This window comes from Neovison vison, chromosome 10 (assembly GCF_020171115.1).
Source record: "Neovison vison isolate M4711 chromosome 10, ASM_NN_V1, whole genome shotgun sequence".
In the NCBI taxonomy this organism is placed as follows: Eukaryota; Metazoa; Chordata; class Mammalia; order Carnivora; family Mustelidae; genus Neogale; species Neogale vison.
This window is the reverse complement of record NC_058100.1, coordinates 69,241,951-69,255,921: the sequence shown is the minus strand read 5'-3', so window position 1 is coordinate 69,255,921 and position 13,971 is coordinate 69,241,951. Positions and strand designations below refer to the sequence as shown.

At 48.8% G+C, this 13,971-nt stretch overlaps 1 protein-coding gene across 1 annotated transcript in view; it reads right to left on the bottom strand.

The window, feature by feature from the left end:
* Positions 1-13,311, bottom strand: part of NR5A2 (nuclear receptor subfamily 5 group A member 2) — a 138,199-nt gene extending 124,888 nt beyond the window's left edge. The window contains exons 1-2 of the mRNA XM_044267552.1: positions 13,136-13,311; positions 984-1,121 (exon numbers count right to left, since the gene is read on the bottom strand). Coding sequence (XP_044123487.1) covers positions 984-1,121; positions 13,136-13,199 — 202 coding nt within the window. The 5' untranslated portion in view covers positions 13,200-13,311. The remainder of the gene's footprint in view (positions 1-983; positions 1,122-13,135) is intronic.
* Positions 13,312-13,971: the final 660 nt, after the last annotated feature.

The following is a 13,971-nucleotide window of genomic DNA, read 5'->3' as shown; positions in this document are numbered from 1 at the left end:
TTCAAGTTCGCTCAAGGGGATGGCAGGAAGCGTCCCGGGATCACAGGCCCGCCTGCCCGCACATCCTGCGCGCTGGAAGGGGCGAGGATGGAAGAGCACCGGTGACTTTTCCTAGCATTGTTCCCTCCCCGGCCCAGAGCAACTGCGATAAACTTCTGAAGGGCTCATAGAGCCAAATGTAGAGTCGAAGTTTTGGAACGCGGCAAAAAAAAAAAAAAAAAAAAAAAAGCCAGCAGGGGTTTTTTTTGGGGTGTTTTGTTGTTGTTGTTGTTGTTGTTGTCAGCAATCAAGAGCTGGGAAAACAAACAGGACTCCCATACTCCCAGCTCCCGGACTGAAGCGGAGTCATTAAGCTACACCGCTGCCCCTTCCCTCAACTAACTCTGCAATATCCGCGCGGAAGATGGGATTGGGCTAACTTTGGATGTCTTCAGTTCTGCCTGCAGTTCTGAAGCTGTCCCAACTACAGCCGGCTCCAAGGGTCCGCATGGGCTTTTCTGGGGGTGCCCACATGCATTCTAACGGCGCTAAGACGAGCTTTTCCGGGGTCATCTTCTCTTTCTGTAGTTGGCTTTGCTAGGCAGGGTGTTTTTCCTCCACACAAGAGCACTGATTAAAGTTCCCACCGATTCAATGACCGAGAACCTGCTCCCGTTTCCAGTGAGGCATTCCATATCTGAGAATGATCATACTATTCTTAAGTATCTTTAGCCTGAAGCTGTGCCCCCTCCTCGGGTTGCCATAGAGCTCGAAGCCTCTCTTTTCTTAATTAGAAGCGGCCAATTAGGCATCGCTTGGAAAACCTCCGCCCCGCATTGTTCAAGAACCATAAACTTTTATGCCCGTCCCTGGGGTGGGGGCCTGTCGCCCGCGCGCTGCCCCATAGCCCAGCGGCCGCGAGGGGGTGGACAGCTGAAGCCCGCAGGGCGAGCCCGGGGGTGGCGTGGCCGCGGGAGCCGGAGCGCCGCGCAGCGCCTCCTTACCTTGCATGTTTTCCGGCATCTGCCCCTGTTCCCCATGCGATCGAGCCAGTCCCAGGGCTTCGGTCTCCACTTTGGGCAGCATGACAGGGCGGCCGCGGACGGGGATAGGGGGTCCGTGTCCGTCTGGAAGCCCAGCACCTGGACACGGGCAGCACAGATTCAACTCCGGCGGCAAAAAGGGAGGGGCGACTGGGGTGCTTCTCACCCACGCGCTCGCAGGAGCGCGCCTCCTCCTCCTCCTCCCGGGGCCGCCGGTAAGGACCCCTGAGCCCCGTCCAGTCTCGCAACTCCGGAGCCGCCCCCAAGCCGCTGGGAGGAGATGGCGGGCTAGAGATGCGGTGAAGAGTGCGCCCCGGCGCCTTGGTTCGGCTCGGCGAGGGCGGAGGCGGCGGCGGTGGCGAGGGCGCAGCTGCCCGGGGCGCGGATCCGTGTGCGGCCGAGCTCCGGGAGGGCAGCGGAGGCGGCCGCGGAGCTGCTGCTGCTGCCGCCGCGGCGGTGCCGCTGCAGCCGCTGCTCCCGGACGGCTCGGGAGACTTCTACCCCTCCCTCCACCCGCCCTCTGGCTCAGAATCGCCAGGGGTCGGTCTCTCTCTCTCTCTCGCCTCACTTCTCCTCTCCGCCCCTTCCCCAGTCTCTGCTTCCCTCGCGCTCACTATCAGAAGTGCGGAGTTGTGAAGTTCCAACCTCCCTCTCCTGCCTCGTTTACTCCTCCCGTGTGTCCGAGAGCGGCCCTTCCAGCCCCGAGGGTGACTGTACTGGCACGGAAAGGGGGAACACGGGGAGGAAAGGGGAGGTAAGTACGACGGGGGTAAGGGGGAGGCTGGGATGAGAGGTGATGACAGTGAATGGGAACGCGGGTTCCGGAATCTGTCGGACACCAACCGCCAGCCAATGAGGATGAGGCGCATGCTCCAGTCCCCAGGCCTGCCCCAACCTCCCCACCCCGCCTTAACCCCCTCCCACCCCACCCTGACCTGGGGCGGGGGATGTGAATGCTGCCGGGTCCTCCAGCTAGTGAGAGGCGACCTCTGTCTGAGCGCGGCGGCGGCGGCGGACGCGAGGCTAGGGCGGCGATTTATTTCTGCGAGCTGGGAGGAAGCCAGAAGGGACGCGGGAGTGTGTGGGTGTGCGTGGGTGTGCATGGGTGTGCATGCGTGTCTCCGCGAGGGTGTCGGGTCAGGGGCTGGATGGGGGGGGGGTGCTGTTAAACAACCACTTAAACAATCCGAAGGAGAAAAGAGATGTTGAATTCAGTTGACCGCTCTTCTCCAAAGAGCTGGCCTGCTCTCAAGGGGCTCCCGGCTTCCTTTACTCCCTCGGCATTCAGCCCGAAAAGGTCCCATGATGGGCCCGGGGAGTGCGGGACTGGCCGAGCGTCCCAACCCACCCAAGGGACAGCCATAACGCCGCAAGTGCACTCACTTGGGGGAAATCTGAGAAACAGCGATCACCGTTTCCCCTCTCTACCAGTTCTTTCACTCGGTTATAAACACCCCACCCCCTCCAACCCAAGATTATATTGGTGGCAGGCTTCCTAAATTTTAGTGAACTGCGTCTGCAAGTAGAATGCAAAGAGGGTACTAGGCTTTCCTCTTTCATTCTGGTGTCTCTGGTGGGACAATCCGCATGAGGCCCGGAGGCCCAGCACTTCAGTGTAAAGTTTTAAAGAACCATCTGTTATGTAAGCTCTTCGGCCACCAGCCCAGCCACATCTTCAAAGTTTTCAGATCTCATCCCAACAAGATGAAAAACATTTTTTCCAGCCTCATGACTGCATATGAAATGCCTCATATTCAGTGTCTGCTGTGAGACTGGGTAATTATCAGAGTCCCCCCACAAGGGGGTGAATTTGAATCTCAAAAGATCTGAATTTATTCTATTTGAATGGCATGGAGATCACACACTTAAACCACCCAGTCCAGTATCTGATGAATTGAAAAACACTCCAATCATCGCCATGATTAATCTATACTTTTACAGGGTTGTTCATCGCCTACCCATGTCTGGCAATTCAGAGGCTGCTGGCTCTCTAAACTGTTCTTTTTTGTCATTTTGCTCTTCAATATATATTCAGAATCTAAGTTATTTAAATCTCAGTTTTGTAGCATCATCAGATTTCATAGAAATGTTTAAACTTGAGGGGAGAGGGACTGTCCATTAGTTTGGAAAGTGCAGGAGGCTGTGGTTACCCAAATTAGTGACTCTAAAGATGCTCAGATTTCGGTACACCTTGGTGGCTCAGATGGTTAAGTTAATCGGTTAATCATATCCCTTCAGCTCAAGATCATGATCCCAGCATCCTGGGATTGAGCCCCATATTGGGCACCTTGCTTGGGCTGGTGCAGGGAGCCTGCTTCTCCCTCTGTGCATGCTCTGTCTCTCTCTCTCTCTCTGACAAATAAATAAATAAAACCTTTAAAAAAAAAAGATGCTCAGATTTCTGATAGTATCATGCAACACTGTCAATCCATTTTCAATACTACTAGTTGTTTTAAATACCATCGTGAATAAGTGCATGCATATATATTGCATATATATATACACATATATATATTTACATAGTTCAGAAAATGAAAGGAATTAAATCTCAAATCAGTCTTGCAGTGCTCTGTGGATTCAGATGAACTTTGAAAATCAGTTTATTACAAAGTGTTAATTTAGAAGTGTCCTTCCACTACAATCAAAGGGCTCGTGGGGGCAATTCTGTGGCACCTTTACAAACACCAGGCTGGCTGCTATGGAGAATTCCAGACTCTTGGACCTCAGAGGGAGCTTCCAGCTCTCAGATCCAGAGGGAAGGTCCTCTGGTTGGTAGAGCTTTAGGAAGAGGTTAGGAGAATTGAAAGAAGTAGAGAGAGGGTCTGACAGATCATATACTTCGTAGCACAGAGAAATCCTTGCTCCTTGCCTGGACCTGAGGCGAGCCTAACATGGCCAAGGCAAACTTTGTGATCACATTCATAACCCAGCTTCAACCCCAAAAGGGCTTGTTTCCACCACACTAGCATCTTTTCATTCCAAGCTAGTCTGCCTTCACCTCACACAACCTAAACCAGTAGTGATGGTGACAGAGGGCCAGCTGACATTCATTTATCTCCTCCCCAAACCAGAGGAGATGGTGAGGGGAAAACAGGAGCTGGAGACAAGGTTTCAAAAAAAAAAAAACAAAAACAAAAACAAAAACAAAAAAACACCCTTTAAAAAAAAAGAGAGAGAGAGAGAAGAAAAGAATGAACCACGGATGTATCACAGAAAGGCCGCAGGCGTTTTGCCCTTTCAGGCTCTAGTCCAGGCTGGCCGCAGGGAATGGAAGGGTCACTGCAAACACAGGCGGTCTCAAGCAGAGAGAAAACTGGTGCTCCAGGGAGAGACGAGTGCCCCAGGGTCAACCCTACCCCAGATCCCCTCCGGGACTCCCGAGACCCCTACTAGTCATGGACAAGGTGGGAAATCTTCCACTGGAATTGGTTCTATTCAGAGACCGGATGACAGACTCACCTTTCCCCCTTTTTCTCCTCAAGGAGTTTAGGGGGAGCAGCAGGGGTTCCCAACCCTGGGGCAGTCGCAGAGGGAGGGGCGGCGGCACCAAGGCTTTCTATGCGCTACACTCATTTGCACCCCGTAAGTGCATCCATTCCCCACCCTATGTGTTCCCTCCTTCGGAATGTTCTGGTGCCTTGATCCTTCAATTCTGCTGGGCCAGGGCCCTCCTTGAATCCACCAACCCGCTTGCAGCGTGACCTGGGATCGGCCTGGGCGTCTCCCAGAACACCGGATCGGAAAGAGAGCTGCGGGAGGAGGAGCCTGTGCCACCCACGGTGACTCGGGGCGGTTACCTGAGGGTGGTCGCAGGTTACAGAGGCAGCAGTGAGGAAGGAAAGACAAGTGGACGCGGGAAGGGGGAGGCAACTGAGATGGGAGTAGGGAAACTGGACCTGTGTGGTCTAAACGTTGATGCCCGTGGTCGTCTGACAGATACACGGATTGTCGTGGAACGACAAAGCCCCCGCAGGCGGGCAGACGCATCCCATCCTCCGCCAGGGACATCTTAACCTATTGCCACTCCGCCTCTTAGGGGATGCACACTTAGGAATCCACCCCGTCTGCGGAAAACTTAACTAGCGGCAAAGACCACAGACCACAAGTCGGGAGGCAGAGGGAGGCTGTTCAGGCATTAGCTACCGTGCTCATTCTCAATTTCTTCCCTGCATTCCTCCGCCAACTTCTGGCAAACTTCTCTCCCCTTTCCCCTCACTTCCCCCACGCCTCCACCTTCTTTCCGAAGAGACTGGTCTCCAGGGCTCGTCCTTCCCGGTTCTGACTTTGTCTTAAAGCATTGATTGACGGTTGCAATTATAAAGGATGATGGCTCGGGGAGGCTCCCGCAGCCTTGATGAGCCCGAGGAGCGCAGTCCTGGCATATTTTATCCAGGCTCAGCGTTACGGGGCCGTGCGCCCCACTCACCCGGCGGGCTGCAGCTGAGGAGGTCTCGCACTCCCCACCCGCGAGGACGTAACTGCCTCCCTCTCCTCCCCCGCCTCCACTTCTCCGCTGCTCCGCGCCGCATTTCAGAGCGCGCGCCGGGAACAGCCTGCCCTTGACCTGACCTGAGAATTGTTGGCCAGCCCCGCGCGCTTAACGCGTGCAGGCTGCAAAGGGAGTGAAAATGTCAAGATTTTTAGAACTGGATCAAGTTTCCTGGGCTCGGAAACCCAGGTACTGGTGGGTAGAAGTGGTAGAAGAAGTGGTAGAAGACCCACCACTCCCGCGCGCCTGGGTGGGAGAAGCCTTACACGACCCACCCAACCTCTCAAGAAACTTGCAAATCTACATTCTTGGAAACAATTCCTAACGCCTCCTCTATTTCTACTCTTTGGTGTTTTTTTTTTTAAAGATTTTATTTATTTATTTGACAGAGAGAAATCACAAGTAGATGGAGAGGCAGGCAGAGAGAGAGAGGGAAGCAGGCTCCCTGCTGAGCAGAGAGCCCGATGCGGGACTCGATCCCAGGACCCTGAGATCATGACCTGAGCCGAAGGCAGCGGCTTAACCACTGAGCCACCCAGGCGCCCTACTCTTTGGTGTTTTTTAAGAAAACAGAATCTTTACTTTTCTCGTAGCACGTGTCTAGTTCCCAGCCTCAGAAGAAATCTAGATTTTTTTTTTTTTCCCGGCAAGTCACCACCAAGTGGCCGCGATAGCCCGAGGGGAGAGGGAAGCAAGTTTATCAGCCTAGGCTCTGCCTAACTTTTCAGCCCCTCCCACTCAAAAAGCCCATCAGAAGCCCCGTTTGCCTTTCTCTGAAAATTAAGTTTAGCAAGAATTCCAGAGTTCCCGCTCCGGAGCTCGAAGGGCTGAGCCTATATGCCCCACCTCCAGGCTCCCCCAGCCGGCTTCCAGACCACTTTGTTTTAAGATGAGAAGGGTTAAATTTTAGTACAGACATACGAACTACCAAGGAGCACCGTATTGGCCGAAGCTTTGAAAGAATAAACTTGAAAAGGTGAGAAGGCGTGCCTCGTTTAAAAAAAAAAAAAAAATCCCCGTTACTTGTGTAAATAACTACTCAAGACATCATCGGCCACAGCCTGTAGAGCAGGAGGGAAAACTGCTATCAATTTAGACAGTCTACCCCGAAAGTCTTGTGTGTCGGGGTGGCCACAAGTCGGGGTTGATTCACAATCACTACAAGAAGATCTTCAGAGATCACGGCCCCGTCTATACTAAAGGAGAAAAATACAGGATGAAGTAATTATCCAGGTAATCCAGGCTCCTCCAGCCCCTCCCCCAACCACCTCCCACCCTTGCCCTAAGGAAAGGTGAGGTTTTCCGAGAGTTTGGCCTGGATTATCGGAATCTGCATCTCTGTAAAAAGGCTCCTCAGTAGAACTTTCTGGATTCATTTTCTTTGGAGACTGCTGCCCCAACCCAGGGGTCCAGGCGCGTCCGGCCTCGGTAGAGCCGGTGCCCTCCTCGAAGTGGGCGGAGAGATCCGGTCTGGAGAAAGGAGCGGGCTGGGGAAATAATCTTGGGTGGGTGGTCCAATCTAATCTATCTCTTCCTCTGTAATTGAAATGGAGATGTGAGTCAGCTCCAACTCCAAACAGGGAGACCGAGACTCCATTCTCGGAACCACCCCTGCCCATCCTCGGGACAGACCAGAGCAGCGAGTGACGTTCTCGAGGACGATCGTGGCGCCAGCAGGCCACCAAGAGCTTAGTGGAACCAGCTGAGCGCTTGAGTTGCAATTCCACTCCCCGTATCCCCTCCCCCCTCCTCAACCCAGACTCGAGCTAAATCCTCAGCACTAGATGACTCTGGGCCGCCTTTCACGAGAATCCGGCCAGACTGGAAGTGTCCTGAGGGAAGAAGGGGTTCCGCGCCGCCTCTCTTCGAATCCCTCTGTTCTTGGAGCGCGGGGGTGGGTGGTCGGGAGGCTCTTGTTTTAGGAAAGCCCCCGCACTAGAGGTTTCTGTTCTTAAGATCAAGAGTGCCGGGCCGCGCAGAGCTGTGTTTGTCAGCCGATTTGGGCCCCTTTGGGACAGAAAAGAAAGTGGGGGCGCCAGCGGGCCTTGGCAATAATACCGTCACCTTCCGGCTTGCGGTGCAAAAAGTATGGAAAGTGTTAGGGTCTGGGAGGTTACGCGGTTCGCTAGTTTGGCAGGGTGTCGGCTCCTCCTCCCACCTAAAGGCAACTTTTACGATTAAGAGGTGGTGGCCAGCCAGCGCAACGGACGTGGAGCAAATTCTTTGCTTTTCCCCCAAGGTTTCCTTTCTGGAAACTGGGGAGATGCTTCGGGGACCTGGTGGAGGGTCCCGACCGATTTTCTTTTCAATCCAATATATAGACCGTTGGTGGAAGAGGTGGAGCTTGATGGGGCTGAGGCTGGGGACGTCCAGATCACAGGGAAGAAATCCGCATTTACTGTCAAAAATGTCAGCGCTGGGCGTGGGACCAGCATCTCACTAGAAACACACCAGGGTTTGTCAACAGGACTTGTTAAAAAAGAGTGCTTGCGCTAAAACTATCTCGTTCTCTGTCTCTTCCCTTTATAAGACAACAAATGTTTGTTCCTCAAGGTAAAAAGGGCCCTTTTCTCTCTAAACTCCATCACTCAGGGGCTCTTGGGTGGCTCAGTCGGTTAAGCCTCTGCTTTGGCTGGGATCAAGCCCCATGTGAGGCTCCCTGCTCAGTGGGGAGCCTGCTTCTCCCTCTCCTCTGCCAGCTGCTCCCCTTGCTTGTGCTCTCTCTCTCTTTCTGTCAAACAAATAAAATCTTTTAAAAAAATAAATTCAGCTACTCAATTTGGGTGATTTCTCTACCCTCCTCATACTCACCAACCCCACATAACAAACACATGCTCTGAATTTTCTCTCAATTCTTGTCAGTAGTCCTGCCAGTTGCAGCATACACCCCATAACTGCAATCGAAAACCCTCCAAACTCCAGAGATCCTTTCAAGGAAACCAGGGCAGAAGACCCAAAGTGCTTTCCTACCTGCTTTGCTCTGCCTCCAAGGCTCCTGGGTGCTGTCCCCACCTGGCCCCTACACCTCTCCCCATCCCACCCTCCTGAATTCTACTGGGATCTAAATCTGATTCCACTGTGGAATGAAAAGAAAGATAAAGAGCCATTTACAAATGTCTTCTTAATCCCAAAATGCCTTTCGGAAGAATGTCAGTAAATCAACACTGTTTTTAATCATAGTTCCTTTATATCAACAAAGGCAAATAATCGCTACTTTAAGGAAAGATCACGGATTTCAGAATCACAGAACAGGGGTTCTGTTTACAGTTCACTCTCTTGACAAGGGGAGTGATCTTGGGATAATCACTTGACCTTTCTGATTCAATTTTGTCATCAGTAAAATATGGTGAACAAAGTCAACTTTATAGTTGCATGAGATAGTACTAGTAAGGCAATACATCACATTGTTAATATCAGTTCTTCTTTGTATCTCTTTTCCCATAACTTCACCCACACGCATTCTGTAAAGAAAACAACTAGGAAGGGAATCACTAACCATTCTAGAACCACTAAAAATAAGATCCTTCCAGTGGGAGGGACTTGCTAACTTGACTATCTCACAGTGCTTGACATAGTCCTCAGGGAGTTAATTATACCCCCAGGTAAAAACTGCTCACCAAAATGCTTATGTTCATCTGTACTCAGATTATTTGGAGTTTAAAAGTTAAGTGTGTCTTTTGTTACTTATTACACAAAAACACCTATCAGAGCTTCCCAAAAAACTAAAAAGAGGGAGCCTTTATTAATTTGTCTGGTCAAGTTCAGTCCACATGGTTCTTCCAGGCTTAAACTCTAAAGTTCACACTGGTCATATTTCAAGTCTTCCCTGGGGTTTCCCCTGACCAAGGCCCCCATATTCCTAAATTTCCTTGAGGCCAACAGTATTTCTCAGGGAAATTTTTGTTCCAATAAGGTGAAGAGTGAAGAAGTGCAACTCCAAAAAATAGCTTTATCCTGAGGTAGGTTCTAGTCTTGGGGAACAAGATGTCTGACTCCCACCTTTCATAAAATATCTCTAGTTGTGCTTGGGAAAAGCTGGGCCTCCAGGTGGGAGTCTGTCCCAGAGCCCTTCTCTAGCTCATCCCAAGTTCAAGGCTGAATCTAAGATAACTCTACACATTGTGTCTGGGTGGAGGCCTTAAGGGGAAAAACAAAACAACAACAACAACAAAACCACCACTACGAAGCCTCTGTTCTCCCTTCCTCCATAAATATCTCCTGGCTTATTAAAAGAGGCATTAAAGAATTCCTCTAGCTCCAGTCAGAACTTGAAGATCAAGACCAGTAAAGAAAGTCTGAGAAGCACTCTTTCGGAGTTGGGCTGAGGCAGGGAAGAAGAAGAGGCATCAGAGCTTAGCTTCCTGGAGGGATCTGGCTGCCTAAGCCCAGCAGCCAAGAATCAGAATATGGATTTGGGTGACTGGCATTCGAAACTGCACTGCCAATAAAGCTGGCCAGAGTTTAGGGGGACATAAGGGGCTATCTCATTTTCCACGGCATTATGTCTACTTTCGGAGATCCTTATGGGCACAGAGCTTACTGGAGGTTATTGCTGGAATAAAATCAGACTCCAAGAGTGCTAAGGAGACTAGATAACAAACTATATATAGTGTCTCAAGAATGTTTGCATTGTATATTATGCACCCTAACTATGCAGACATAACTTCCTGTGGGTAACAGACAAAACTTCCTATGGGTAATAGACAATAATATATCGAATGTGTATAATGTGTATAATGTATTCCATAAATGCACTTAATTTAAGGAATTCCATAAATTTCATAGTAATCAAAGCAGTGATGTCGGGCACATTGCAGAAGAGTTAATGAATACTTGTTATAGGACATACTTCCCAGCATACAGATTTGGCTATTTTGTAGATACAGACATAATAATTCCTTCTTTTTCTATTTTCTCTTTCTCTCTTACTTACTACTGTGTATCATCAGTAGAATTGCCTCATTTGGGAGAAAGAAAACAAAACAAAACAAAAACCTAAGCCAGAAACCAAGAATTAGGACAGCGTCCCAGAACTAGTTAACTTGAAGGGAGCAATCTGGTTTTAACCCCAAGTCTCCCGCTCTTACACCACAGTGTGATTATCTTGTAGGTAGGCAGAAGGAACAATGTCATCTTATTTCCACTTTTCTATGTGAGTACAGACACTTCTACACAATTTTCATGTAACTCCCATTGTGCACAGAAGAAAAATGTCATGCCCACCTAGGACCCATAGGAACAAGTTTCGAAATAAATAGAGGCACATTTCTTAGTACAAGACAATTGAATTAATGTGAAGTTGGAAACTCTGACCCATCTCTACATGTCTTGGCCTCAGTTTTGTGAACCACTCCCCATTCCTATCCTAACTTGCAATTTGCTCCCTCAAAGCCACACCAGGACCTAACACTCTCCACTCCACCTGTGGGTTCTCTCGGTGGGCGTGCCCTGGGCAGTCAGAAGCCAATCCAAGAGGAAACTCACCTTCAGGGTTAGGGTCAGCCCTAACTGTTCAGACTGAAGGCTCACAATGTCCCCTTTTCCTCTGTCAGCCCTTTGGGTGACTTGTCTAGCCAAGAACCCCCCAGGAATGGCTCTCCAGGCTTCTTGGAGGCTACCCCATGAACAGATGGAACTCTCAGCGCCAGTAGTGGCCTCTGGGTGCCTAAGATGTTGCAAACACGGACATCTCCCAGCCACCTGGCAGTATCAGGAAATGGAATTAGGAGAGTGCAAGGGCTAGGAAAGGGCGGGAGGCCTCGAACGAGATCCGGAAAGGTTTCTTTTGCCGGAAAATTGACTGGAATTTTGTCATCCCGGAATCTGACGCCCGGAAGTGCCTGGAGAGGTTTAGGGTGTTGGGGTAGACTCGCTGAGCGCCTCCTTCCGTACCTTTTTTTTTTTTTTTTTTTTTGAGGCTCAGTCTTCAACAGTCCTTCCCAGGCTAGACAGACGTTCCGCAGGTTCAGGCTCTCTGGAACCTGACTGATCCCAGACCTGAGGGTGTCAGATCTCCATTTATGCTCAGGGTGGAACCAACCCCCCTCGCCCCACCATGGGTAAAACGTAGCAGAGAGAAATGCAAAAGTGTCTCCTTCTACCACCTTACCCTCTTTAATTCACTCCCAAGGGTCTCAGGGACGCCGTGGAGGCGGTGGGGGGTGGAGGCGGCGTGTGCGCTCTTGGGACCCCACGCCCTCTTAATTCGCAGCCTCCCAGTCCCCGCTGCGCGCGACGCGAGGTGAGGCGGGAGCGCGGGCTTATGCCGCGCGCGCGCGCGCCGCCCCTGTCCCCGGCTGAGCGCGCTCTCGCCGGGAGCCCAGGGGATGCCCAGCAGGTCGCTGCCTGGAAGGACTCCCGAGCGCGCCGCTGCGGTTTTGCCAGGCGAAAAAGATTAGAAATCGTTTGTGCTTCTCTTTCACCTTCTTTCCTGTGCTCATATTTTTATCTGCAGAGCAACTGATTCTCTGTTGCACTCTGATTGCCTTCCTCATGTTTTCTTTTCCTAAGTCCAGATTTTGGGGGTGGGGGGGTGAGGTCATCATTTCCTCAATTGATATACCAGAGGGTGTAGTTGGCCCAATAAAACAGCAATCACTGCCCTCAGTGGAGTCAGCTGGTTATCTAGGGAGAAAGAGGAAAAGCCCAAGCCTTGATTTTCCTTCTTGCTCCAGCGAAGCTAGAACTCAGAGCTCATGACACGCCTCTGCGAATTCTCAAGGAAATTCCAGTTCGAAAGCCTAAGAAAGTGCTTACAAGGAAAGGCACAGGTCCTTCAAGTACTACGGGAACGGAAAAAAATGACTGCCAACAGACTAATGATTACAGACCACTGGAAATCACTTCCCTTTAGTCCTTTACTTTTAGGAATAACTGCATGTATTCTTGCTGTAACGCTAACATTTTTTTGTTGTTGTTCTTTTTAGAAGTGAAAATTAGCTTTATTTACTTCTGTTTATAAAAATAAGCCATGCTCAGTATTTTGGAAAACAGACAGTAACCCTTAAATTGTAATCCTTAACCATCGATGGTGTGTGTGTGTGTGTGTGTGTGTATACATACATACAAATATTTATTAAATATATTAGTATATATTATTATATATGTAATATATATATTAAACCCAAAATATATGGTTTTTTTGCATGGCTTTTATTCATCAGAGAAACAAAAGAGACTCTACAGTATCTGCAATGAATGAGAGACACCATCCTGTGGTGTGGCTTACAAATATTTGAAGCTATTTGTTCAAGTTTGATCAATGATGACTCCATATGGTTAACTTGTTTCAAGCTGGTCAAACGTTAGCTTATTATATCTGATTAGAAATTATCAGAAAATATTAGTGATGAAATATATACATTATACATTTTTTATTCTATTTTAGACTAAGGCATGGGCATCCAAAAACAGTGGATAACTGAATAATACTGAAATATCCATTTGCTTTTTGTTAACTTCAAGAAAGATAAATGTGTGATTCATACATGGGCTTCTGTACTTTTAATAGGCAATAGGAGAAGCAATGACTTACAATTCAAAAGACATCAATGAGATTAAATTATACGACTTAATCTACTATCAGAATAATAAATGGATGATAAATAGAGCAACTCCTACTTACCAATAGGCGTAAGTCCGTGCTTTAGAGAATCTTGTAAATTTCCAGTATCCGAATTAGAAAACATTCTTAGTAAAACTGTAGGTGGTCCTTTGGTTTAAAGCAGAAATCATTGAGCACAAGAAAAAGTACAGCTTGTCAAATTTTGTGGCCCTTGGGAGGACACATGAGACTACAGTAATCCTCAGTGAAAGTTAAAAAAATAGCAAAAAAAAAAAAAATCCAAGAATGCAGAAAGTTACAAGTTAAGTCTTTCCCTGAACTCTGTACTTTTTCCAGCATTAGTGCCTGCTGTAAACCATGTATCCAGTTACATGATGGTTTCTAATCAGAAGAATGGAAACTTTTGATAGGTTTAGACAGATCACATGACTCTATGCAAGTTGATAAGAGGACCCTGTTATAAAGTGACAGCAAAAGAGATAAGAACTCCTGGCAGATAATGGCAAAGAAATGATTAACTTAGAAGTGGAGAGGTGCTATGCAGCCAAGAGAGTGGAAAGTTGTAAAACTGAGGGGTCAGAAGATCATACTTAGTGGATAAAACTCCAAACCAACTTAAATCTACTAACTAAACTTAGGCTTGTGACATACCCCCTTGATGTCATCACCTCTTTGCATAGAGGAGAACAGACGTAGCTCTTCTGACCTCTGTAAACATATTTTAGATGATAACATTAGCACACATTAATTCTTTAAATTATGATGGGAGATTTGATTGACACTTTAAAATACTATGGTAGCATTTCCAACCTTATGGTCATTTATTTATTCATGTGTTGTCAACCAATTTTTTAATCATGCCTATTCATTAGTTGCAAAGTTAATCTTAACTTGTT